The sequence below is a fragment of the Typopeltis vanoorti genome, chromosome 20 (genome assembly GCF_054136105.1).
Source record: "Typopeltis vanoorti isolate ZY-2024b chromosome 20, IOZ_Tvanoo_1.0, whole genome shotgun sequence".
Taxonomy (NCBI): Eukaryota; Metazoa; Arthropoda; class Arachnida; order Uropygi; family Thelyphonidae; genus Typopeltis; species Typopeltis vanoorti.
Window position 1 is genome coordinate 31,460,438 of NC_143568.1, and position 25,547 is coordinate 31,485,984.

The 25,547-nt window shown below is 35.8% G+C and overlaps 1 protein-coding gene across 1 annotated transcript in view; it reads right to left on the reverse strand.

The window, feature by feature from the left end:
* Positions 1-12,859: 12,859 nt before the first annotated feature.
* LOC150095344 (dystrobrevin beta-like) overlaps positions 12,860-25,547 on the reverse strand; it is a 243,568-nt gene continuing 230,880 nt past the window's right edge. The window contains 2 exon segments of the mRNA XM_090410663.1: positions 12,860-13,069; positions 16,387-16,598. Coding sequence (XP_090266789.1) covers positions 12,860-13,069; positions 16,387-16,598 — 422 coding nt within the window.

Here is a 25,547-nt window from a genome sequence, read left to right on the forward strand (position 1 = left end):
CCAAGCTAAAAGGATATTCAAATCTTGCTGTAGAGAATTAACATCACTACTACTCCTGATAATTCTACCTAACTTTGCATCATCAAACATCTGAAGATCCCCACTCAAATCCATATATCATTAACAAATAAGTTAAACAGGGGCCCAAGAGCAGAACACAGATTTCTTTTTTCTTTCCCTAAGCATAAGGTCATGAAAACTATGGTATATTTTCTTTCTGTCTTTTATGTCTGTCATAATTTCCCATCTTATATATACACACAGGGTGGCCTGTATGTTACAAAGGGGTTTAAAATGTGAATAACTTTTTAATTATTAATTTTTTTCAGATATTCTAAGGAACACTTGGAAAATTAATTGTGGAAAAGTTCACAACCTGACAATGAACCAAAAGCATGAATTTTATTTGGAAAATCGGGCACATTTTTGGCAAGCAAAGATCTGCAATTATAATTGGCCATCACATTCTCCAGATCTAATGGCTCTCAACTTCTTCCTATGGGGGTTATTCGTATATGAACAAGCTCCAGACAATCCAACAGCTGAAGGAGAGCATTCGTGAAGAAATTAGGGTGTGCAGCCAGAAACATTTAACAGTTTCCTGGAATATGCCATAGAAAAGAGCCTGTATTTATGAAGCCAAAAATGGAAGGCGTTTATATGATGCAGTTTTTCATAACTAATGAAAAAACTCCAGGTTTTGTATTTCATTATAACAAAAAAAAAAAAAAAAATACAAAATAATTAATAAATAAATAAAAAGTTATTTAATGTTTAAACACCCTTTCGTGACTTATGGGCCACCCTGTATATACATTCCTTTCCACCTGAAACCTTCACATATCTGTATCTCCCAAGCGAATATCACGTATTCCCACTCCCTGATGAGAAACAATGCTGATTCTGTCACAGTCACATTCTCTGATACTATTATTAAATCATTTGTACCAAACTTTCAGTCCTCGTATTCCATTATATAATTAAATAAGTATTCACAGAAATTTCAAAAATATGCTCTCTTTATTCCCATGAGCTCATTTTTCCTTCCAAGTCTATGTTGCCATAACTACAACTGCTTATAATGATTACATGTCTTGCACTCACGATGCTAATTTACTTAAAAATTTTGACATCATTCTCCTTTGTATTTCCAGATCTATAGCAACACCCTACTAAATATTTTTTCTGCTATCTCTACCTCACACATACCATATACTTTCAAAGCTTCCTACCACTACTTCCATTCTGTTTCTTAATCTGAGAGAATATAATTATTTTCTATTATTAACAATATTCCTACATTTTCTTTCACATTCTCTCTCTCTTTTCAGGGAAATTTCTAGCCAATTTATCTGAATATATCACTCCAATGTTATTCTAGCTATGATGTAATCCTCAGTAAGCTCTATGTTTCACTAATGCAAATCCTTTTTTTTTTTTGACAAATTGCAATGTACTAAGCCATAAACTCAATTTTATTTTTAATGAGTCCAGTATTTGTATATAAAGAAAACAATTAAACATTAGCTATATACTTATTATTCCCCCCCAATTTCATCCATATCCTGCAATCTTTGATATAAGATTGTCTATCCCTACCATCTCCTCCTCCACAACACCTTTGCTTTTCCTGGCTCACGTTCATTCCATTCCCAAATAGGAACCCTCTCTTAAACACACTTCCATACTCATTCAAGTACAATTTATTCTTTACATACAGATTATTTCTTCCATCAAGCACAATCCAAATATTCACATAATCTCTCTCCTCCTAACTATCATGTCATTTTATATAATCTCTGTTCTCCTTAATTCAAGGCTATCAAACCTAAGTAACACACTCAAAATCCTATCTTTTATGCTCCTGTTTTGCACCTTAACATTACTCTTGTCACATGCATCCTCTTAGATTATTTGTATCCAGCATCATTGTTACTTCATCCACATCTGCATCCAGTTTCATATCCCTCTCCAGACAACTGCTCCTTGAACACAACTATCTTGCACATTCCAAATCACTGAATCACATAATAAAAATTTCTTTACCATTTCATCTTGTACATCCTTACTAACTACCATCACCCATTACCTCTATGTTTAAATATACTGCCCTTTCATATGTTTCCACATTTTTATTCTTGCCCATTACTCTTTCATCCTGCGCATTCATGTTCCTGCCATTGATTCTGTCATTTCCCATATTCACCTACTTACTTATTCTTCCATCACCACATCCACATGCCTGTTGTTTAATTCCCTCCAAGTTTCTTTACCGATTCCTTCCATAGTCTCTCTTCACTTCAGAATTCAACCTCTCTCTTCTTTCGTATTCCAAATTTCTCTTTAATTCACCGTGTTCTACTTATCTGTCATTCATCCACACTATTCAGCAAGCCTCTTACTCCTACTATCATTTTAAACTTCATCCAACATGCCTCATATCTCCAAACTAAGATAAATAAGCTAAGTAAGATCTGAATTAGCATTCTGTGAATGTCTATGTATTTATGCTGAAAGCTTCTGGCCAGAAATATCATGAAATTAAACTTGAAGACACGACAATAAAAACTTGCATAACAAAAATTCTGAAAATGAATACCACTGATCTCGGTGTTTGGGTGGGTGGGTAATGCTTTCTCTTTGCTATTGGCAGATGGGCTTGAATTGCACCATGGTGAATGTTTATAAAACTTTTTCCAGATAATAAGCTGATAGCTTTGGAGATTTATTATAACTGTCCTAAAAATTAAAAGTTGATGTCTTTATTGTTCAGTGTGAAGCAAATAATGCCATTTGCATAAAGACACCATGTTAGCCCCAGAGTCACTTGGCAGTTTTAACCCTTAGCTCCTTAATCCATTAAAAATGTATTAATTTTTGACAATAATGCAAACATTAAAATCAATTTAAATAAATTTAAAGCCATTTTCCATTGTTATAATTCCCCCCCCCCCCATCTACTCAGATCTGAGAAAAGATTTAACTTTAGCCATTAATTTAAATGAATGGAAGGAAGTGGAGAGCAAGATGTGGACAATCTATGAAAGAGGCTGGAAATCTCTGTCCTAGACTCATAACAATCTAAAATAATGTCAGTTTTAATCAGTTTAGACTGCTCTATTTGAACATAGATTTCATGAATATTGTTCTCATTAATAAATAATACTCATATAAACATTTTCATTGAACATAATTAGCAAGGCAAAATAAGATCACTTACAATTATGTATTTAGCCTTTCTAATGTGTACAAGCAAGTTAGCAGCTCACCTATTAGCTGAGCTGCAAACTTGCACTTAATGATACCAAAAAATGATTGTGGCAGTATAAAATACCCTTTAAAACAAACAGCACATGAAATTGTGTGATACATCAATTATTAGAAACACATACTTTTACAGATCTGAGCCACATGTTGGAGTGCCACCTAACAATGGATGGTTACAAAATAAAATGAAATATTAAAACTAAAAACAAGTGAAATAAAATAAATAAATACAATAAACTAATATTAACAAAAAAATTAAAATAAAGGGAAGAAAATTACTGACTGCCATTTATCAGGATGAGACCCTCACACATCTTTCCAATAGCTTTGCAGTCATTTCGATTTAAGTTTTAGCAGTGTGGAAGTGCTTTAGCACTCTTGAAACAGTTGTTCAAATTTAAATTGACACCAATGTAATAGGCATGTAGTGGACCACAGGGTATTGTTGTCAGTGTCCACTCTGTTCTGTGCCAGGCCAGATTAAGGCTTATTGTGGGTGACGTACAATTGGTGTTCCTGCAGTTGTTTTGATGGAATGTCCTGCTTGTCCCAAGTATGAACTGTGGCAATCACATTGGAAATTTTGTTTTCCTCCTGGTAACTATCACATGTTTTCCACCTCACATCTTTACAACTGCTTCAGAGATATCTGTGGAATTGGGACTCACTGAACAGGTTCAGGGGTCCTAAGGACAGGCTTGTATGTGTCAGATGTCTCTAAGCTTTTCTGTAACATAATGTTTTAGATGGTGTTAAGTTCTAGTTGTAAATATTCAGGATTGGAGGAGATGACATGTACTCCATTAAGCAGAGATTCATAGAAATTAAATATTATTTTCAGGCTACTCCAGGGAGTCCTTAGACTCATCAAGGGAGGCCCTAAACATCATGTCCACACAACTATACACCATTCTCACAGTATCTATCATACCTTGCCTTGAACTCGCTCACTCTCATAGTACCCACAACAGACTCTGGCAGCTTATTCCACTCATTTACCACTCTAAAAGTAAAGAACCCAGCTCTAACACCACTGCTAACTACACTCTTGCCCAGCTTCCATAGGTGTCCCCTAGTTCTCCCACCACCAGTCCTGATCTCAAAAATATCCTCTGAATTAATCTTATAGAATCCTTTTAGCAATTTGAATGTCTCAATCATATCTCCCCTTTTCCGCCTATCAACCAGTTTCTGCAACCCACAAATCTTCAACCTGTTCTCATATGGTTCATTCCATAGACCTGCTATCATCTTAGTCACTCGCCTCTGGATCCTCTCCACCTTCTCCCCATCAAGAAGGAACCGAGGTGACCAAATCTGGGCACAGTAGTCAAGATGAGGTCTTATCAAGGCTCGGTACAGAGGTACAATAACTTGCTTGTCTCTGCTTGTTAAGGTATTTTTCAACAACCAAGTGAGTTGATGAGCTGATTTAGCTACTTTCGCAATGTGCCCCCTAAACTTCATCTCCCTATCCACCAACACTCCCAAGTCCCTGGCCTCATCAATCTCTTGGAGTACAGTTCCACCCATGTGGTATACTGCTGCTAATCTTTTCACCCCAAAATGCATAACCTTACATTTTGTCACATTAAATTGACATCCATTCTCCTTAGCCCAGAACTCCAATCTATCCAAGTCGTCCTGCAAGACTTTGACATCTTCTGCATTCACTATCGCCCTCCCCAACTTTGCATCATCATCAGTGAACAAATGAACTGTTCCACTTAGATCCTTCCCTATATCGTTAATAAACAAATTAAACAGCAGTGGTCCAAGAACAGAACCCTGCGGCACCCCACTAGTCACAGGCCGTCTTTTGGACTCCACTCCTGAATAAACTACTCTTTGATATCTCTCCATCAACCACCCACCTATCCATCTCACCAACCCTATATCCATTCCCATATGTTGTAGTTTACGGATTAGAATTGGAAACAAAACCTGAAATAATTTTAATAGGTGTAGAATTTTCACATTAATATCTAAGGTATTTTTGGTGCGTTGACAATGAAACATGAGTAAAATGCATATAACAGAAGTCTTTTTAAAAAGTGTCACTATAGCATAAGGAAGAAAGCAAATGATCAACAAATATTAAATTAAAAATAATTAAAACACACATAAATATAATTAGACAATAATTAGTCGGTGTATAATCAGTATGTATTTAGTGAAGCTTGTATAGTATTTTCCATAAAGAGGATAACCGAAGGCAATAGGTTCCTTTGTATGACCGTTCTGCAGCAAATTTACTTTTGTGCAAAAGTTTGGTTTTTCCTAATGCAGAGCATGTTTGGTTGAGAGAACATGTTCAGCTAGGCCAGACTGATCAGGTTAATGGTACTGGATATAATATTTCTGTTCTTCACAATGGACAGCCGCAGATCTACCAGACTGTCTGAAGTAAGACAAGATACAGGATCAAGAGTTCTCATAGGATTGGAGGAAGCTTGTCTTTAAGTGAGGAAAAGAAGGAACCTAGAAATATTCCTAACGGGAAAAATTATACCACAGTGTCGAGAGGCCTTAGAACGTTAGCAGCAATTTCATTATTAGGTTTAATAGAATGAATGCAGTACGGAGAAGCAACTAAAGACAGGTTTAATGGATGCTATATTTCATCAGTGCTGCAATCTTAAAAGTGTAAAAGCACACACAAAAACATTCAAAACAATAAGCATAAAAACGTTAAACTAAAAGCCTAAAGTCCTATGAGGGGGAAAACCTCTACGAGTGCTGTTGGCTAGCCTTAGCTGTTGCATGGAGGCCTAAGAATTAAGTTTCCCAAATCTTGGGAAGTTTAACACAACCATAGTTATTAAGAATAGGTTGGTTTTTCAAATCTGCTGCTGATTTCTAAGAAAAATCTTTCAACTTAATCTTAATAAATATGGTTGTGTTAAACTTACCAAGATTTGGGAAAATTAAGTCTTAGGACGGGGCTAGCTATTAATTCACTCCATTAAACTTAACACTGAATTTAAACCAGCACATAAGCCTAAATACTTGACTAGGATATATCATATTTATTTTCAAGGCAGAGTTTTAAATCTAATGGAGAACCATTCCATATTGCAAATATATCAACATATCTGTACCATACTGTAGGTATGGTACAGATATGTACTTCAGGAAAGAAGAAAAAAAAATCTTTTGCACAAAAGAAGATTCCTTGTAGAATAGTTATACAAAGAGAGCTGTGAAGCCATTCTATATTTCCCCCATTTAAACAAGTTGGATGGCCTTCAGTTATCTCATTTATGGGAAACATTATTGTATTAGTGTTCTAAATTCTTAATTATTGTCTTATTAATGTGTGTGTAATTTGTTCACTTATTAAAGTGGCACTTTTTAAAAACACTTTTATCTGCATTTTAATTGTTTCATTATCTACTAAATATGTCTTAGATATTAAGGCAAGATTTCTACATCTATTAAAATTATGTCAAGTTTTAGTTTCCATATTTAATTTCTACAAACATCACAGCTTACATACCTCTTTTAAAAAAATAGGCAATCAATGGTATTTAGGTTTTGAGATGGATGATGGGCTGTATATAATCTTGTATATAACAGCCAGTGAAGATAGGTTTCTGATGAACAGATGTTGTAAGTACTCTAGATGGGGTATAGGAAAGGAGGATGTTCAGGAATGCTAATTTTCTGTCCTTTTCTTTCTTCATCATGAAGTTAACATGCAGGATGTAGGTAGACCTAACTACCTTCCTAACTAAGTTAACGACCTATACTGAATATCATTTTCAATGCAGAAGGAAAAAGGATGAAAATTTGCCTTCCTGGACATCCTCCAGGAAGGCAAATTTCCTCTACTAACAATCTGCAGTACTTACAACATCTGTTCATTGGAAACATGCCTTCACAGGCTGTTACATACAAGATTCAGCCCATCATCAAATCCCTATTTAACAGAGCATGCTGCCTGCTCCAATTTTGAGCATGCTTATAGAATGGCTTTACCTCAAGAAAGATTAAACACTTGCATTGCATACAACCTGTCCCTAGGAACCCTGAACCTGTATGGCGAGTTCCGATTCCATACACTGAAGCAATTAAAAAGCTCCTGATAAAATACAGCTTAGTCCCTACATTCTTCCCTATAAACAGAATCTCCTTCTGGTTACCCACCACAAAAGATAAATGGGTCCTTCTCTCTCCATCCTTGGTATTTACCATCTCCGATATGATTGCTACAGCTCATACTTTGGGCAAGCAGGGCGTTCACTCAAAAACAACTGCAGGAACATCAATTATGCATCAGATCACTCAATGTAAGACTGAAAAACCTGGCCTGACACAGCACAGAGTGAACATTAACCACAATATCTTCTGGTCCATGCATGTCTGTTACATCAGTGTCAGTTTAATATTAACACTTGTTTAAAGAGAGTGCTTATGCTTCTACATTGCAAATTTTTGCAATGGACAGACATCCCCCCCCCCCTTTATTTTATATTTTTTCCATGTCATTTTAATTTAATTATCATTATCACTGCACCTTCCATGGAGTCAGCAGACTTATCATAGAAGGTTCATTCAATTGACAACATACTGCTAAATCTTAAAATCCTTAACACTCCCAACATTAACATATTCCAGTAATGCATTCCATTCACTCACAATTCTCAATGTAAAACATCTACTCCTTACAACCTTCTTAACCACTCTTACATAACTTCCATAGATGGCCTCTGGTTCTTCCCTTCTCACCTACTCTTTTTATAATCTCCCTCAAGATTAATCTGATAAAATACCCTCACTAACTTAAATTCTCTATCACTTCTTTTTCTCCTATCCACCACTCTGCAGTCCACATTCCTTCAACCTCTCTTTCCATAGCCAACATTCCAGAGTCCTGATATTGTCTTAGTCACCCATTTCTAGATCCTCTCCAATGTTTACAAATCAGAATGAAATTGAGTGACCAGATCTTAGCACAATAGTCCAAGCATGGTCTGACCAACTTTATACAGTGACACAACTACCTTCTTATCTCTACATGTCAGTATACTTCTTATCATAGCAGCACTACAATGTGAAGTCTTTGCAACACTTGCAATACGCTCTCTAAACTTCAATCTGCTATGAACCATCACTCCAAAATCTCATACACTTCCTGCAGTATAGCACCATCAATATAGTACACAGCCTTATATTTCTGCACTCTAAAATGCAGCATCTTGCACTTATTACAACTTATCATGTGGTAATCTATTGAATGTTTTTCCAAAGTTCAAGAATGTCACTGTATTCTCCCTTTTCTAACACATTACCTTATCATAAAATGCACGGAAATTGCTAAAACAAAACCTTCCATTTACAAATCCATGCTGACCATCATAAAAAATACTATGTACATCAACCCAATCTTGTATTCTATTTCTAACCAATCTCTCCAACACTTTGACTACAATTGTAATTATATAGACTGGTCTATAATTGTGAACTTCTCTCCTAGAACCATGTGTGTGGCATTGTACTATTTTGCCATCTTTCCACTCCTTGGGAACCTTACTCACTGCAAGGTATTCATTAAATAACCTCGTCAAAAGCATAACTAACTGTTGTGCACATTCCTTAAAAATGCATGGAGATATGTCATCCATTCCCACAGCCTTATTAACATCTAACCTAATCAACATCTGATATACCTCTGATTCTTTCACTTCCAATCCTCCTAATACTTGTCTCCCTTCTACATATTGCATGGCATCATTTACACCAGTTTGATATATGCTGATAAAGTGATCATTCAATAATTCCACTACATCCTTTGCAACAGTTACTCTGCTGCCATGATGACTATCCACCATTGTCACCCTGCCATAATTAATTTTACTCTTGCTTGCCATATAGCAGAAGAATTCCTTTGAACTAACCTTGACCTGACCAGCCAATCTCCTCTCATACTGCACTTTTTTCTTCTTTACTATGCTCACCACCTTCATAGCCTGGATCTGATTACCACCAATTATCTTATACCTCCTCCATAACCTTTTCTTTTTCAAACACAGCTTGCTTGATTTCACTGTTCATCCATTTATTCGCCTAACCCTTGGAATGCAGTTATACATTGTTTATGTCAGATACTGCCTTATGAATTTCCATGCACTGTCAATATCTTTTCTGCACAGCTCATTTATCCAACATATCATCCACTTTATAATTCCACATGTATCCTTTATTGGCAATAACTTTTTCTTGTTTCACCAGTTTCCACACAAGTACTTCACATGATCACTCTCACCAACTCACTGCAATGTTAATACCTCATTAACAACTACCGTACATTTTGTGGAAGTTATCACCAAATCCAAAACAATGATAATCTCAAAATCAGACATTAAATTCTTAAAGATACAAATTGGCAATAATCAAATTGAGAATGTAAACAAGTTCACTTATCTAGGAAGCACATTGAGTCAAGATGGTCGTTCAAAAACCAACATTAAATACCGAATTGCTAAGGTAACCGTGGCCCTACAGAAGTTAAGACCATTGTGGGGAGAAAACAGAATAGCAATCACAACCAGACTAAGACTAATTGACACCTTGGTGAATTCTATCCTGTTGTATGGTTGTGAGGCCTGGACTTTGAGGGAAGATGAGAAGAGACTCCCGTCTTTTGAAATGAAAACTTTTGACAGTTCCCTATACCGCTCACGAAACCAATGAAAACGTCCGAAAACTGATTGATTCAATAGACGGGAGAAAAAGGGAAAATATTCTGACAGGCATCAAAAGAAGACAGATGAAATGGTTCGGACATGTGGAGAGGGATAATGGCATTCCAAAGCAAGTACTAGAAGGAATCGTTCCGGAACGAAGGGTTAGGGGCTGACCTCGATTAAAATGGACTGATAACATCAAAAAATGGACAAAGTCCTCCCTTTCTCAACTGACATCAAGAACAAGAGACCAAGATGATTGGAGGCTACCAAAGAATATCACCTGCCAGCCATAAATGACCCAACGGTCCATTTAGGACTACGGGAGAGAAGAAGAATAATCACCAAATCCAAAACACTAAAGTTTCTAGTTGCTTTGGTCACATGCTGCTTCAGAAATTTATCCCCCAGAAAGTAAAAAAAACTCACTTGCCTTGTTCCCATACACTAGCTTCTCCCTCCATTCTATATTCCTATAATTAAAGTCTCCCATCAAGATCACCTTTTTTTTTTTTTTTTACATGCCCATCCAATTTGCCTAAACATTTCACCATCATTAGTATTCTCTACATTCCCTGGATATACATCAGATATACTAGCCTGTTAATTTCATGCCACACAGATTCAAAATCTGCATATGTACTATGAACTTCCACATTCTGTGGACACAATTCCTCTGCAATCATTAACAGTACTTTTCCTAACCCTTCCTATCCTTTTGTAATTTTTTTTTATTTATGTAATTATGTTTTTTTTTTGTTATTATAAGTTTATTGTATTTATTTGTTATATTTAATTTACTGTTGGTTTTAATTTCATTTTATTTTGTAGCCACCCACTGTACGGTGGCATTCTAACATGTGACTCAGGTCTGTAAAATGGAACAACATTCCATTGTTCTTGCTTCACCAGTGAATGTGCTTGTGCAATGGTGAAGGCCTGCTAGTTTACTGCTGAAATATTTACAAGAATAAAAATCAATTCTTGTGAATATGTGTCTCTAATAATCGTTACAATATCACAAATGCCATTAAAAACATGCATCATACATTCTTTTCTCCATACTCAACTTACAGTTCAAAATCCTACTAAAACAATTTATGTTATCTAATGTACAATATTCATTTTAATTCCTTTACAAAGGAAGGGAAGTGGGAGTAAAGCAGCCCACCTTATTCAAATACCCATAAGAATGACTAAGTGAAGTTTTTTCTTATAATTAGCTGTTTTGGTTTTGTAACTTACAAAATATTTGAATAATTTTATAAGTGCATAAACATATGTAGATTTGTTTTTTATTTCTATCTAAGCTTCTCCATATCAAACAATGCGACATATTTCCTAGTTGTATAAAGACTTTTAGAAGCCAATAATCAATTGGTTGCTTAATTAACTTTAAGCAACCAATAGATCAATATAAAGGTTTTGCTACCTTAAAGAAGCAACAATGTTTGGAGATAATTATTTCATTGTAAAAGTCAATTATAAAATTAGTACTAGATGGCAGTATTGGTCATAAGGCTTATTAGTGATTTTTGCAAATATGCTACCCAACATGTACTTTTTATTTATTATTATTTTTAAAGATAAAATGGGAACCATATAAAGCAGATAGAAATTTCTGGCTATAAAGATTCTGAAACGAAAACAGAAGCAACTGGAAAAAGAATTCAGTTGTAAAACAACAGGTACCCTTCATTCTGTACCTGTCTTGTCCTCTATTCTGTCCAGTTTGTTCTACAAATTCCTTCCAGATTCTAACATTTCATAATGTACATATATACAGCAGATATGATTACACAGTTTAAACTATACAGAAGCAACAAGATTCACACAGTGAAGCTTAAACCATATTGAAACTTAAATACACTTAATCACAAAATTAATTAACTCTAATTCTTCTATATAGAAGCATTTGAAAATGCTAGAAAAACTTATAGCTTGAATAAGTGCAGAAAAAATAAGTGATACATGATACAACTGTTATTAATGCTTCTAAAGTACTATACATATAAACAGTCCTCATTATATGATGATTCTGGTATCAATATCAACTGAAGTAATATCATTGCACTTGCTTGTCAGAAGTTAAAATCAAGTTAAATAACATTAAAAAACTTTCATTGTTACCTTTCCAATGAATCAGTTCATATTTTTATCACAGCACTGCATGGCTTTTTTTTTCACTTTTAGTTTATTATTGGAGTTATACTGAAATGATTTTTTTTTTAAAAATAGTTCAATTCTCTGGATTATTTTATTGGAAATAAGGTAACTGACTCTTGCTCAAGACCCTAACCTGTTTATAGCATTGCTGCTATATTGTATTATTGAAGCAATGCTATAAATATACTTATTATCCAAAAGCTAGAGTAATGCATTATATCAGATAAATTAAGGCCAGCCTATGCTCAAATGTAACAACATTTTTTGTGCTAATCAAGCATCATATAGGAGGGAATGGAGCATCTTTAATAAGAGTTACCTTCCTTACAAATAGCAAGAATCAAAGTAAATCACACACCCAGTATTTAACAAGAATCAATAAAATTGATTGTTAAGAATGTGAAAGATAACTTCACAAATAAGTTAAACAGAGAAAACTGTATCTATCTCATTCTTAAATGAAAATAAATGTTATAACTGCATGCTTTTAAATATTGTAATCGGTGTTCTTCTTAGCACAATCTGTTCAACTACATTTTGCATTTCATGTACAAAAATAAAAGTAATAACCATGAATTAGAACCAGCACGAAGACTTCAAACCAATTTATTTACAAAGTCTTTATTGATTAAATGCCATTGAAACATAATGGGCACACACATATGCACATTCTACTGACACTGAGTTGATGCAGTGGATCCATTTATCATTGGAAAAGTGAAGATATCATGTAGGTATCATCGATTCACCCAGCGCTTCATATTTTCTTCCCAATCTGTGTTTCCTCCATCATCATCATCATCAGTACGCACATAACTTTCATCGTCTGTGGTGAAGGAAGTATGACGTTGAAACAGGTCAAGAGCCTGAAAAGGAAGCATGAACGAGGCAGCAGTTGTGAGAAAGGGTCTCTCCCAATTTCTTCAACTGTAGCCAACAGAAATTATCTGTAAGAAGCCAAAAGAAGTAGGTATCTTTCAACCAAAAGACATAACCAACCAAACAGTAACTGCAAATTAAAAATAACTGTCATGCATGTTTGATACAATTTAGCCATTACAGAAATGCAGCCATAATGAAACCAAAAGTAAAATAAATGGTTAACATATGGGATAGTAATGTGTTAAAAAAAAAATAGATATATATATTTTTAACATATTTCTATCTTGAACGAGCATATATTGGTGTTCAAGATAGAAAACAAAATCAACATAGTGTAGTAGGATATAGAGTCATAAAAAATAGTAAATTGAATTATCTATCAAACAGGATTTTGAAAATTGTAGGGTACAAAGAATTTACAGAAAAACATTCTGATTAATAATAATTATTTAGCCTACTTCTTGAACTCAATATCTTGAGATAATTATGTTTTAATATGTTGGGAGCAATGAAAAGGGATAAAATGGTCTAATGAAAGCAGCTTGAAAGTTCATAAATAGGAGGAATTTATTTAATATTAATTATTATAATCAGAAATGAAAACTTATTACAAAAATAAGTTTTTCTTTCATTCTGTGAATTTTTCTTACACTTCTTCAGAGTACAATGACCACATACAAATACAAAGACAATAAGTTAACCAGTGCAGAAGATATAGTTCAAGTATTTATTGAACAGTTTATCAAAGTATTTCTTCTTCATAAATGTGACATCACAAAAAGCTTGAACATAGAAGAATGGTCAAGGAGGAACTGATTGTGAGTAAGCAGGAGGTATTTGAGAAATTAAGTCAACTTGATGATAATAAAATAGTAGGACTCCATGACATATTTCCAGGTGTTTGTCTTAAGGAAATGTTCCAGTAAGTTAATGCAGCTTTGGCATAATCTACCTGTTTAACAAGACTCCTGCAATGAGATAAGTCCCAAATGAGGGGAAAGAGAATAAAACTGTTTGATTTCACAAAGGGAATGATAAGACTGAAAGACTTCAAATTATAGGCCAATCTGTATATCTGAAGTTATAGTTAAGGTACTGGAAAGGTTTGTGAGGGCAAGGATTAAGAAATGGATTGATAACAGTAGTATTTTCTATGATGGTCAACATGGCTATGTCAAAGGATGGTTGTCTTTAAGCAATCTACTTATCAGGTATCAAATGAAATGGACAAGGAAGATGCATATATTTAGATTTGTTAATTAAACTGGATTGGGATTAGATAATAAACTGGTGAGTTAGAAAAGTATGTAGCTGTCAGAGCGAGAGAGAGATCAGCAAGTTATATATGGGGAGCAGTACTTCTGCCTGCAGTGGTATGTTTTGGGGCCATTACTATTCAGTTTTTATGTTAATAATATTGGCAGAAGTTTAAATTAAGGTATATAGTTGTTTGCAGATGATGTAAAGCTGGGAAAAACTGAGGGGTAAAGCATATGTTGTTGCCTTATAAGAGGTTTTGAATAGACTGTGGGAGTGGAAAAGGGAGTAAAGATGTCAGTTCAATGTTGTGAAGTGTAAGGTGGTGAAATTTAGTAAGCAAGGAAGAGATGCAGAGGTGTTTGACTGGTGGGAGAATTTTTGGGAGAAGATAGGAATCTGGGATGGTGGGGGGAGAACCAGAAGTCTAGGGATCACAGTACTAAAATTATGAGGACAAACTAATGTTCACCTATAAGATGAGTGATTTTTTTTTGTTTGTTTGTTTTATTGAAGGTTTTCTTAATTTCTTTTTATTTGTTTCTTACCCACAAAAGGTTGTGCATTAGTACGATGAGTGGGCTAAGGGTTTTTTTTTTCTATTTTTATTAACTTTTATAATTTTTTATTTATTATTTTTACAAAATCTGGAAACTGTTCTAGAAACCAAAAGGGAACTTTTTTCCAAGCCACTACAAGCCTATAATAAACAGACGGTGGTCTCACACCAGGAAATGAAATTCATCTTCCACTTAACAACAATAACAAATATCCACAACTATGGTGGATCTGAATGTACAGTACAGCCTCTTGGTTTAGAGAGCAAATAAGCTAGCTACTCGTCCAACCAGGCTGGATGCCTGCACTTGAATGGATTTATGTGAAAGCATCAGGAACCTAAAAAAATTATTTACTGGGGTGAGACCTAATACAGAGAATCTGAGAAACTAGATTATCATGGGAGGAATTGTGAGAATGTGTAAATGAAACTAAGATACACAAATGTGATAATGATACAAATGTCAATGAGCATGGTTGTGAATCTGGTGAAGGGGTGTTGATGTATGCATTGGGTTCAGATATTTTAAGTGTGTGTGTGAACTGGAAAGAAAAACCTTCCCAGCTGGGCCAAGGAAACTACAGATGTAAGAATCCCAATAAGAAGAGAGCGAGGGAGAGAGAGAAGAGGAGGGATACTGATGATATCATCATTTGAGCCCAGATAGGGTAGAAATTGATGAAATCAATACAGTGGGTGTAGTTACAGATCTTGCAGTTCAGTTGTTTGGGATGATGAAATACTTTGCAAGTTATCCTGTTGGGTATTAAATGAGTAATCGTTATTGATGACTTAACCAAATACAAAAAAATAAATATCCAAATAACAAATATATTTAGTAGCCAAGAAAACGCAGAAAAGCGAAGGAGAATTTATTGAGGTCAGAGAGCATTGGATTTGATTGCAGGATCAGAAGAGGTCTTGATTAAGGGTGTGATTATTTTGCCATCAGTTAGTGTTTTATCAACACTATGGGTGGGCTAAGAATCTTTTATTTTTTTTTAATTAATGTTTTATTGCAAACTTTGTTACATTGGGTTTGGGGGGGGGGGGTAATGTACTTTAGATGTACATTTGGTGTAAAACTATGTGATCTCTCAATTATCTAATTTTCAAATAACCAAGCCCTCGGTTAACCAACAGGTTAGTAATATGTAACTCTACCAGCAAATTGATTTCCCACTGCATTTAGATTACTAAGGGATTAATGTATCACCCTGCTTATTGGAGGCATCAAATAGTACCCATATTATCTGGCCCTCAGTGCAATCAACATGCTAATGTACTGTAGGTTTCTGCTCTTTTGTAGATGGCATTTTCTTTAAAAAAATTAATTAAATAAAAAATTTTAGATAATAGATAAACTGAAAACAATAAAAAAAAAACATATGAAAACAACAGAAAAAATATAATTATAAACAAATAGAATACTCGCAATAAAGAATTTCATTCACCATCCATGCTTGCATATACCATATATTATATGGTTTCCTTTTTATGAAGAGAATTTCAAGCAATAAAATCTTCCCCCCACCTCTCCCTGACACTACAGCATACCATACTTACCCGAGGATCACACTCATAAATGTCCCGTGCTTCATCTTCAGGAGTTGCTGATATTGCAGCAGTAGCAGGAGATGGAGGAAAATTAATCATATTTCGGGCATGTATTTCTGCCAGAAACTGATTTTCCTGAACACGACGCCTTTCTTCTCTCCAAAGTGTTCCACCTCCTTCCAGACTTTCTACAGCACTCTCAGTATCCTCAGTTTCGAAGTCTAAATTAATAAGAAGTGAAAATCAAAGTATATTAGAGCAAGTCACTCACATTTAACTTGAAAGCTAATGCAGTCATACTTCCATTCCAATCTTTGTTGAATCTTATCTATATGACTTCTACTAACTCTTAAGAAGTTTGGTTGGTTTGAGAGTAATTTAGGAGTAATTTATCTTGTTTAATTATCATGAGTGCAAGATTAGATAAGGTCTTTTCACCTTTCTTATCACTAGAGATTCAGAACAATATAATCTGATTTCATTTTCTTGGAAGTTTTGATTTTCAAGAAAATAACATCAACCTTGATTTCAGGAGTGTTATAATTGTATTGCAAGTAACAATTTCAGTATGGGGATTTTTTTTTGATTTTTTTAATGTTGGGCCCACATATAAAGGAGGTTGGCTGGTCAACCTATAGTACGTTAGTACCGTATATGGGTGTTGGGTTGCGAAAGGAGAAACTTGTTTACATTTGATTTGAACGCCTGTATGTTTTGTATTCCTTGGGAAATATGTCTGGGGGAAGACTGTTCCACAGTACTGCAGTAACAGGGATGAATGAGAAGGAAAAGAAACTTGTTCTGTGGGTTTCGAGGGGTGTACTGTGAAAGGATGTTGGGCGACAGCTGTACGTGTTCCAATGTGCTTAGTACTGGATGGGGGAATTATTGATACTGTTTCAGATGAACATTTTCCCATCGAAATATTTATAGAATATACAGATTGCAGATACCGAGCATCTGTGAAAGTGGGGAGAGTGAGTTGGTGATGGATGGGTCATTATTAGTCTTATTGATCTCCTCTGTATTGAGTTAAACATTTTGAGGAAGCTTTTTGGAGCCCCACTCCAGATGTGAGAGCAGTATTTGAGAGCTGGGCAAATTTGTGACTTGTATAGTGCTAACTGTTTAGAGGTGAAGTAGCATCTTCAACAAAAGAGAAATCCTAGTTTTTTGGAAACTGAGGATGCAATGGTTGTGATGTGTTTATGCCAGGAGGGACCTGATGTCAAGGTAATTCTGAGAAATTGACTCGTCAATTTCAATGGCATTGAAATTGATGAGTTTATCTAAACCCCATTGGAGGATGGCTTGGAGGTCAGAATTAAGGGAAGTTGTGGTTGATGTTCTGTGGATTGAAGTGAGCTGTGTAGGGTAAGGTTTATCAAATGAAAGGGAGGAGGGAATGTGCTGTCATCTGAAAAACTGTGTATTGGGTTAGAGGTCAACTGAAGTAGGTCATTGATATACAGGAGGAAGAGGATCAGTGAGAGAACTGAACCTAGTGGGACCCCAGCATTAGTTGGATGGTGAGAGGATAGGGAGCCATCTACCATCACGCATAGTATGCGTCCAGACAGGAAGCTCGCAATCCATCTGCAGAAGTCCTGGGGCAGTCCAAATGATGGGAATTTGCTTAGTACGCCTTTGTGCCAGACTCGATCAAAGGCTTTGGAGATATCAAGTGCAACTACTTGGGATTCACCGAATTTCTCCATGGCATTTGTCCAGTGATGGGCGATGTATGAGAGTAGATCTCCTGTTGAACAGCTTTGACGGAATCCATACTGGTGGTTACTTAATAGCCGGGTACCTTCAAGGTAGATTAGGAGTTGAGAGTTGATGATTTTCTCCATTACTTTAGATAGGACTGAAGTGAGTGAGATAGGGTGGTAGTTAGATGGTAGTGATTTGTCACCCTTTTTGGGAATGGGTGGAATATAGGCCAGTTTCCAGGTTTTGGGATATACCAGTGGAGTAAGAGAGTGCGTACAGGTGAAATAGGATAGGAGTCAGTTCTGTTGCACAGACCTTCAAGATAATTGGAGGAATGCCATCAGGGCCAGGAGACTTTTTTGTGTCTAATTTAGACAACAGGTTTGTGATGTCTTTTTTGGCAAAAGGATACAGGGGGCATTGTATGTTGGGCAGTTGGAATGACTGGAGACATTTGCCATTGTCAGTTATGTGTGCATTGGAGGCAAAGTGTGATTCCAGGAGATTAGCTTTTTTCTATGGGTGATGTTGCAATTGAGCCATCTGGGTGTGATAGAGGTGGGAATAATGTAGGGCAAAAGTTATGGCCAATCGTCTTGGCAAGAGACCAAAAGGCATGGCTGCAGTTTGGACAGGCTGCAAGCTTCCTGCTTTTGGCCCATTCAAATTCTGTTTTGGAAGTATTGATAATTTTCTTGCATTTGTTTCAGGCTTCAGTATAGGCATTGAATGAGGATGGGGTTGTTCTTGATTTGAGCCAGTTGTAGTATACCTGATTTTTCATTTGTACAGCCTTGGCACATTTTTTGGAGAACCAGGGTTTAGTTAGGGGATGGCAGGTCTGAGTAGTGTGAGGAATATATGTTTCCATGCAGTGAGGATCACTTTGGTGATGCGTTCAGTGCATATGTTTGGACTGGAAGACCGGAAACAATAGTCTAACCATGGGAATGAAGCATAGTAGTCTCGGAGACTGTTGCATTTGGCACTGTTATAATGTCAAACTACTCTTTTGTGGGAGTGACTGTGTAAGCATTGTTGCATGGGGAGGAGATGAGTGCTAAGTTGTGGTCGGAATTGCCCAGGGGGCTCACACGAAGAGATCTGGGGTGTTTGGGGAGTGGTTTGGGTATTCTGGTATTCTGGTCGGTTTTTGAACAATTTGTGTGAGGTCATTAGTGACTGCAAATGTTTCAGCATCTCTGCCTGTAGGATCTATATAACTGGAAGAGGAAAGCCAATTGGTGTTATGTACATTGAAATCACCCAGGAGGATGATTTCGCTGTTAGGAGAGTGGGACTGGAGAAAATCAACTTTTAAGGAGAGGAAATGAAAGAGCTCAGAGTGATTGGTGGTATTAAGAGAGCAATAGAGACAGCAGATGAATCTGACTGAGTGGGGAGGGATATCTTCAGCCAAAGAAAGTCTAAGTCCGGCGATTCTAAGTAAGTTGCTCTCTGGCAGGGTATGTTAGAGCGAATACATGCACAGACGCCACCCTTGTGTCGAAAGGAGTTAAATAGTGTATAGTTAGGAAGGTTGAGATGAATAGTGCTGGGGGAAGGCGAGATTTGAGTTTCTGTTAAAAAGAGTAGGTGGGTTTGGTGGACTGCAGATGGTAGTGGATGCTATTAAGGTTGGAGTTGAGACCACAGATGTTGGTGAAGTGGATATGCAAGGTTCTGTGAGGCATGGATTTGATCCAAAGGGTCTTGTACATTTCCTATGCAGTGGCTGCATGCTGGTGTTCTTGGTGGCTGCTAGCGGTATACTTGGTTTTTGTACTGGTTTGGATTGTTTGTAGTTTATCACCCAACTGTTGTCTCCATTTTGTGCGTTTTTCTTCTAGTTGTCTTCGGAGTTGGCATCTTTGCTCTCTCTGAGCAAAGGTTAAATCAGGTCGAGCACGTATACGCGACTGGGGGCAAGCGTCCTTTAGTTTGTTGTTTATTGCTGTTATAAATTTGGTTGTGTTTATTGGTGAGTCACAGGGTTTTTGTTAGTTGATATTGTGCTTTTGTTTGTGTATTTTCTATGTGGTGGAATGTACATAGACTGGGAATATTGCAATCTTAGTAAAGTTTAATTAAATGCAACTTAAAGAATAGATAGTAGATCCAGCGTAGCAGGTATATTGAAATCTGATTAACAGTTGTTTTTTTTTTTTTTAATGTGACTTTTACCCATGAACCATACTGGAAAGATCACAATATTGATTCAATGATTACAGAAAGAGGCAATATCAACGAACAATTCAGAATTAATAAAACTGATAAATACAGAAAGAAATTAATGACATAATACACAAAATAGAGCAGAAAATTTGGAAGTGCAAACAAGAGAAATGGGCGGAGCTTTGTAATAACCTGGATCCAAGAAAAGACAGCCAACACTGGAATATTATTAGAATCCTAGACAACAATATCAAAAAAAAAAGAGAACCAACAGAAAACAAACTTCATCATAAATGCTGGGAAACAAGCTATTACAGATCAAGAAACTGCAAACACACTGGCAAAAACCTATTCAAACAACTCTAAACTTCAGTATAACAGAGAGGACAAGACCCTCAATAAACTCGCAAGTAAAATACTAAAACAAGCAAGAACATACTAAACTAATGACATCTTCTCCGAAGAATTTACACTATGTAAACTAAATTCATCAATCGAGAAAACTGCACCTAATAAATCTCATGGTAATAATATTATCTTTGGTCATATGGTCAAACACCTTGGCAAAAATGCCAAAGAACAACTTCTGGACATTCTCAATGCCTCTTGGTGAACAGGCAAACTTCCAAAAGAATGGAAAAAATCAGTTATTGTACCCATCCTGAAACCTGACAAAAATGCTGCAGAATGTCAAAGCTAGAGACCTATCTCATTAACTAGCATACTTTGTAAAATTACTGAAAGAATCATACACTCCGGGCTTATGCACTGGCTGACAAAAAATAAGAAAATCAACTACTACCAAACTGCGTATAGAACCTGTCATTTAACAACAGATCAATTATTCCACTTCTGCCAAACAATAATAGACTATTTAAATTAAGGGGATATTAAATCCCACATTGTTTTAAAACCGAATAAGAAACTCAAAGATTGGAATCAGAGAGTTTCATGCCGAATATATAGTAAGCTATAAAAGTTTCGCCGATTACTAGCGTGAGCTAATGCAAGTAGTCCTAGTACGTAGTACAATCTGGGGGAACTCACAGCAAAGGTGGTAAAGTTCTGATCGCTATTCTTGGTATTTTCCATAATGTAAAAACACATTTCCTAGGAAATGTATGCTGTTATTACATTATGGTGGGAGGTCACTACCCAGACCAGTTTCAGCCTTTTTTGAGGCTTCATCAGCGAGTAGCTAGACCAAATAGATACCAAAGGGTATAGCAAAAAGAACTTATATACTCTGCTATACGAGTTGTCAAAAAGGTGCAACCATTAAGTTACTTAAATATAAAGAGCCAATAGGCTTCATTTCGGCGATATAAACATTATTTAAATTATTTACTTTTACATTTTTTTTATATATTTTTACATTATTTACTATATATTCGGCATGAAACTCTCTGATTCCAATCTTTGAGTTTCTTATTCGGTTTTAAAACAATGCGGTATTTAATATCCCCTGATTTAAATAATGTTTATATCACCAAAATGAAGCCTATTGGCTCTTTATATTTAAGAAACTTAATGGTTGCACCTTTTTGACAACTTGTATAGCAGAGTATATAAGTTCTTTTCGCTATACCCTTTGGTATCTATTTGGTCTAGCTACTCACTGATGAAGCCTCAAAAAAGGCTAAAACCGGTTTGGGTAGTGACCTCCCACCATAATCTAATAACAGCATACATTTCCTAGGAAATGTGTTTTTACATTATGGAAAATACCAAGAATAGCGATCAGAACTTTACCACCTTTGCTGCGAGTTGTCCGAGATTGTACTACGTACTAGGACTACCTGCATTAGCTCACGCTAGTAATCGCCGAAACTTTTATAGTTTACTATATATTCGGGATGAAATGCTCTGATTCCAATCTTTGAGTTTCTTATTCAGTTTTAAAACAATGTGGGATTTAATATCCCCTTAATTTAAATAATGTTTATATCACCGAAATGAAGCCTATTGGCTCTTTATATTTAAGTAAAATAATAGACTCATTTCAGAAAAAACCAACAAAAAAGACAACTGCCATATTCCTTGATATGACTGCTGCTTTCGATCGTGTTTGGATCAAAAAATTAATACAAACAATACATGATATTGGAATTAGAGTAAACGTTCTAATTTGGATTGCTGATTTCATTAGAGGAAGAAAGATCAAAGTCAGAATCAACGCAGCAATATCAAGAGAGCAGAGAACTTGGGCTGGTGTTCCCTTCCCCAGGGCTCAAGTACTCAGTACCCTACCTTACAGAAGACATAAAAGTAACTTGCTATGCAGATGATATAGCCATCTGGCACACTAGTGCTAAAATCAAAGAATCAGAGTAGATTCTAAACAAATCCATGAGAGGATTAGAAAAATGGTCAGATGAACTTAAACTCGAAATCAACCCAGACAAAACTAAGCACCTTTAGTACAGACAGGAAAAATAGACATTCCTACAATCCCAAAGCCATGATTAACAACAAGCTAATTGAAAAAGTCACAAATCCAAAATACCTTGGTATTATGCTTGATCAGGAATTACATTTTGCACAACACATCTCTAACACTTCCAACAGAGCTCTAAAAAAATTAAATACACTTGAAAGGCTTTGTGAAACAAATTGGGGTGCAAAGCCAAAAATCCTCAAAACTACTTACACTACACTACACTAATAAGGCCAATAATGGAATATGCAGCACTTATCTGGTCACCTTTGGCCTCATCGGTAAAGAAAATATTAGACAAAATACAAGCAAAAGCATCCAAGATTATCATTGGTGCAGTCTCATTCACTAACAAAATCAGAGCCCAACAGGAATGTGGGGTTGACCTGCTGGAGGACAAACAAAAATTTGCCACCATAAAATTCATAAATAATATCAGAAACTACTAAAGCGATCGTATCTCCCTAAAAATTTATGAACATTGGAATTAAAAATGCAGACTTCACAGATCATCAACTTTACAATATGATGACACTATAAGGAAAGGAATAGGTCTTGATCAGCTAAATACCCACATAAACAAAGAACCTCTATTTTCCAGTCCTTTACCTTCAAATACCTCCATAAATCTAAACTACCAAACTCTGTACAAAAAAAAAAGAACCAAAAGAAATGCTCAAAGAAAAAGGCCTAAATACTATCAACCTTTTTTCATCCTCCAAACAGGTTATTTGTTATACCGATGGATCATCAGACATCAATATGATTACTGGAGGTGCTGGTGTTCTCCTTCTACTCCCGAAAGTGAAAAACTTTCAATAAAAGTTGGATCTGGGAGAATCGCTTCCAATTTTATCAGCGAATTCTATGCAATAAATAAAGCACTTGAAGCATACTTAAAACTATCATCATCTCAACAATCTGAAGGAATTATAATTTACAGTGACTCAAGATCAGCTATGGAAGCAATCAAAAATGGCAATACCAAGCTCACACAAGACACCCATAAACTAAACTTTTCCTAAACTAAAGTGTTTAGGAAAAATTTGCATTTTACAATGGATTCCTGCTCATGTAGGCATTGATTATAATGAAGCAGCTGATAAATTAGCAAAAGAGGCCAGAGAACTCAACCAAGAAACTCACATGATAAGTCTTGCTGATGCCAATGCACTAGCAAAAGCTAAACTAATTCCACTGAAATCAGTGATACAACATCAAATTCCCAAAATCAATGCTGGCAGAAAGACCACCACCACGATAGCAAGACTACGAACAGGACATTATAGAGGAATGAAGATCAATACAGATGATACAAGAACATATAGAAACTGCAACAACTGCCCCAATACTGAACTGACACCCACTCACATCTTTACCTGTCCAGCAATTACAGCAGCCTTACAAGAAATAGATCCTAATCCTGAACAACAGCTCTATATAAACAAAATCATCGACATAGACAAAGCAGTACAAGGAGCACATGGAAACACCTAAGACTCTTCAAAGGACAAGACAACAACAACCCATGAAAGGTTATTTTGTAACCTATAGTACATTTGTACCATGGGTGGGCTAGGGATTTTTTTTTTCTATTTTTATTAAGTTTTATATATATATATATATATATATATATATATATATATTTGTAGTTTTATTATTATTTTTTTACATAACTTGGAAACTCTACTCTAGCGACCAAAAATCATGGAACTTTTTAAAGTCACTTTAGGGCTCCAATGAGCAGGGCAGTGGTCTCACGCCAGGCGATGAAATTCATCTCCCACCTAAAAATAATCAAAAACATCCATGCCCACAGAGGGATCAGCAGGATTTGAACCCACAGCCTATCCAGTTGGAGAATGGGGCAGTAGCCACTCAGCCAACCAGGCCAATAAACTTGTTAAACTTATAAACTACATTACATTATATGCCACCAGGCAGGACATGTGATAAGAATGTCTGACAACTGATGGACAAAGAGAACAACAGAATGGACACCAAGAACTGGTTATTGGAAACCAGGGAGACCAGTGGTAAAATGGAACAATGAGATAAGATATTATGGACATTTATGGTGGAGAGATGCATGAGACCAGCTAAAATGAAAGAAGTAAGGAGAGGCATTCATCCAGCAGTGGATTGATGATGTTGATGAGCTACTGTGGTTATAAGTTTTAGTATGGTTTATAGTTTGTTACTGGTTGTGATGATAATTTTGTAATCGGAATATTTCAAGATGTATAGATGCTTTGAATATATGAGAATTTTAAGATGGTATAGGATTTATATAAGTTGCTTCCCAAAGCAATTTATAACATCCTTCTCTAACTCCTTTTCCAATCTAAACCAATCGGTCGATCCAACACCTGTTCTTACAGTAGCTTCTTGCTCACTGTACAAGTTGGCTATCAACCTGATAGTGTGTTGAGGAAAACCCATTCTTTTCATTACTTCCCACAGTTTCATATGCTGTACACAGTCAAAAGCTTTAGAGTAGTCTAAGAAACACATTACCAGAGGGAGTCTGAATTCTTTATATTTTTCTATTCTATATGATCTGTCCTAAAACCTGCTTGTTCCTCAGGCATCTCTGCCTTAACTCGGCCTCAATCCTATTTAGCATGATCTTCAATAAAATTTTGCTTACATGAGATATTAACTAATAGTTCTATAGTTCTTGCAAGCCTTCATATCTCCCTTCTTATATAGTGGTATAAAAACCGACTTCTTCGTCTTTAGGTGATGATCTTGTCTGCAATATTCTTGTAATCAATCTATGAAACACTCTTATTCCTTCATCCCCTGTGACCTTAATTAACTCTGATGGTATTCCATCTGC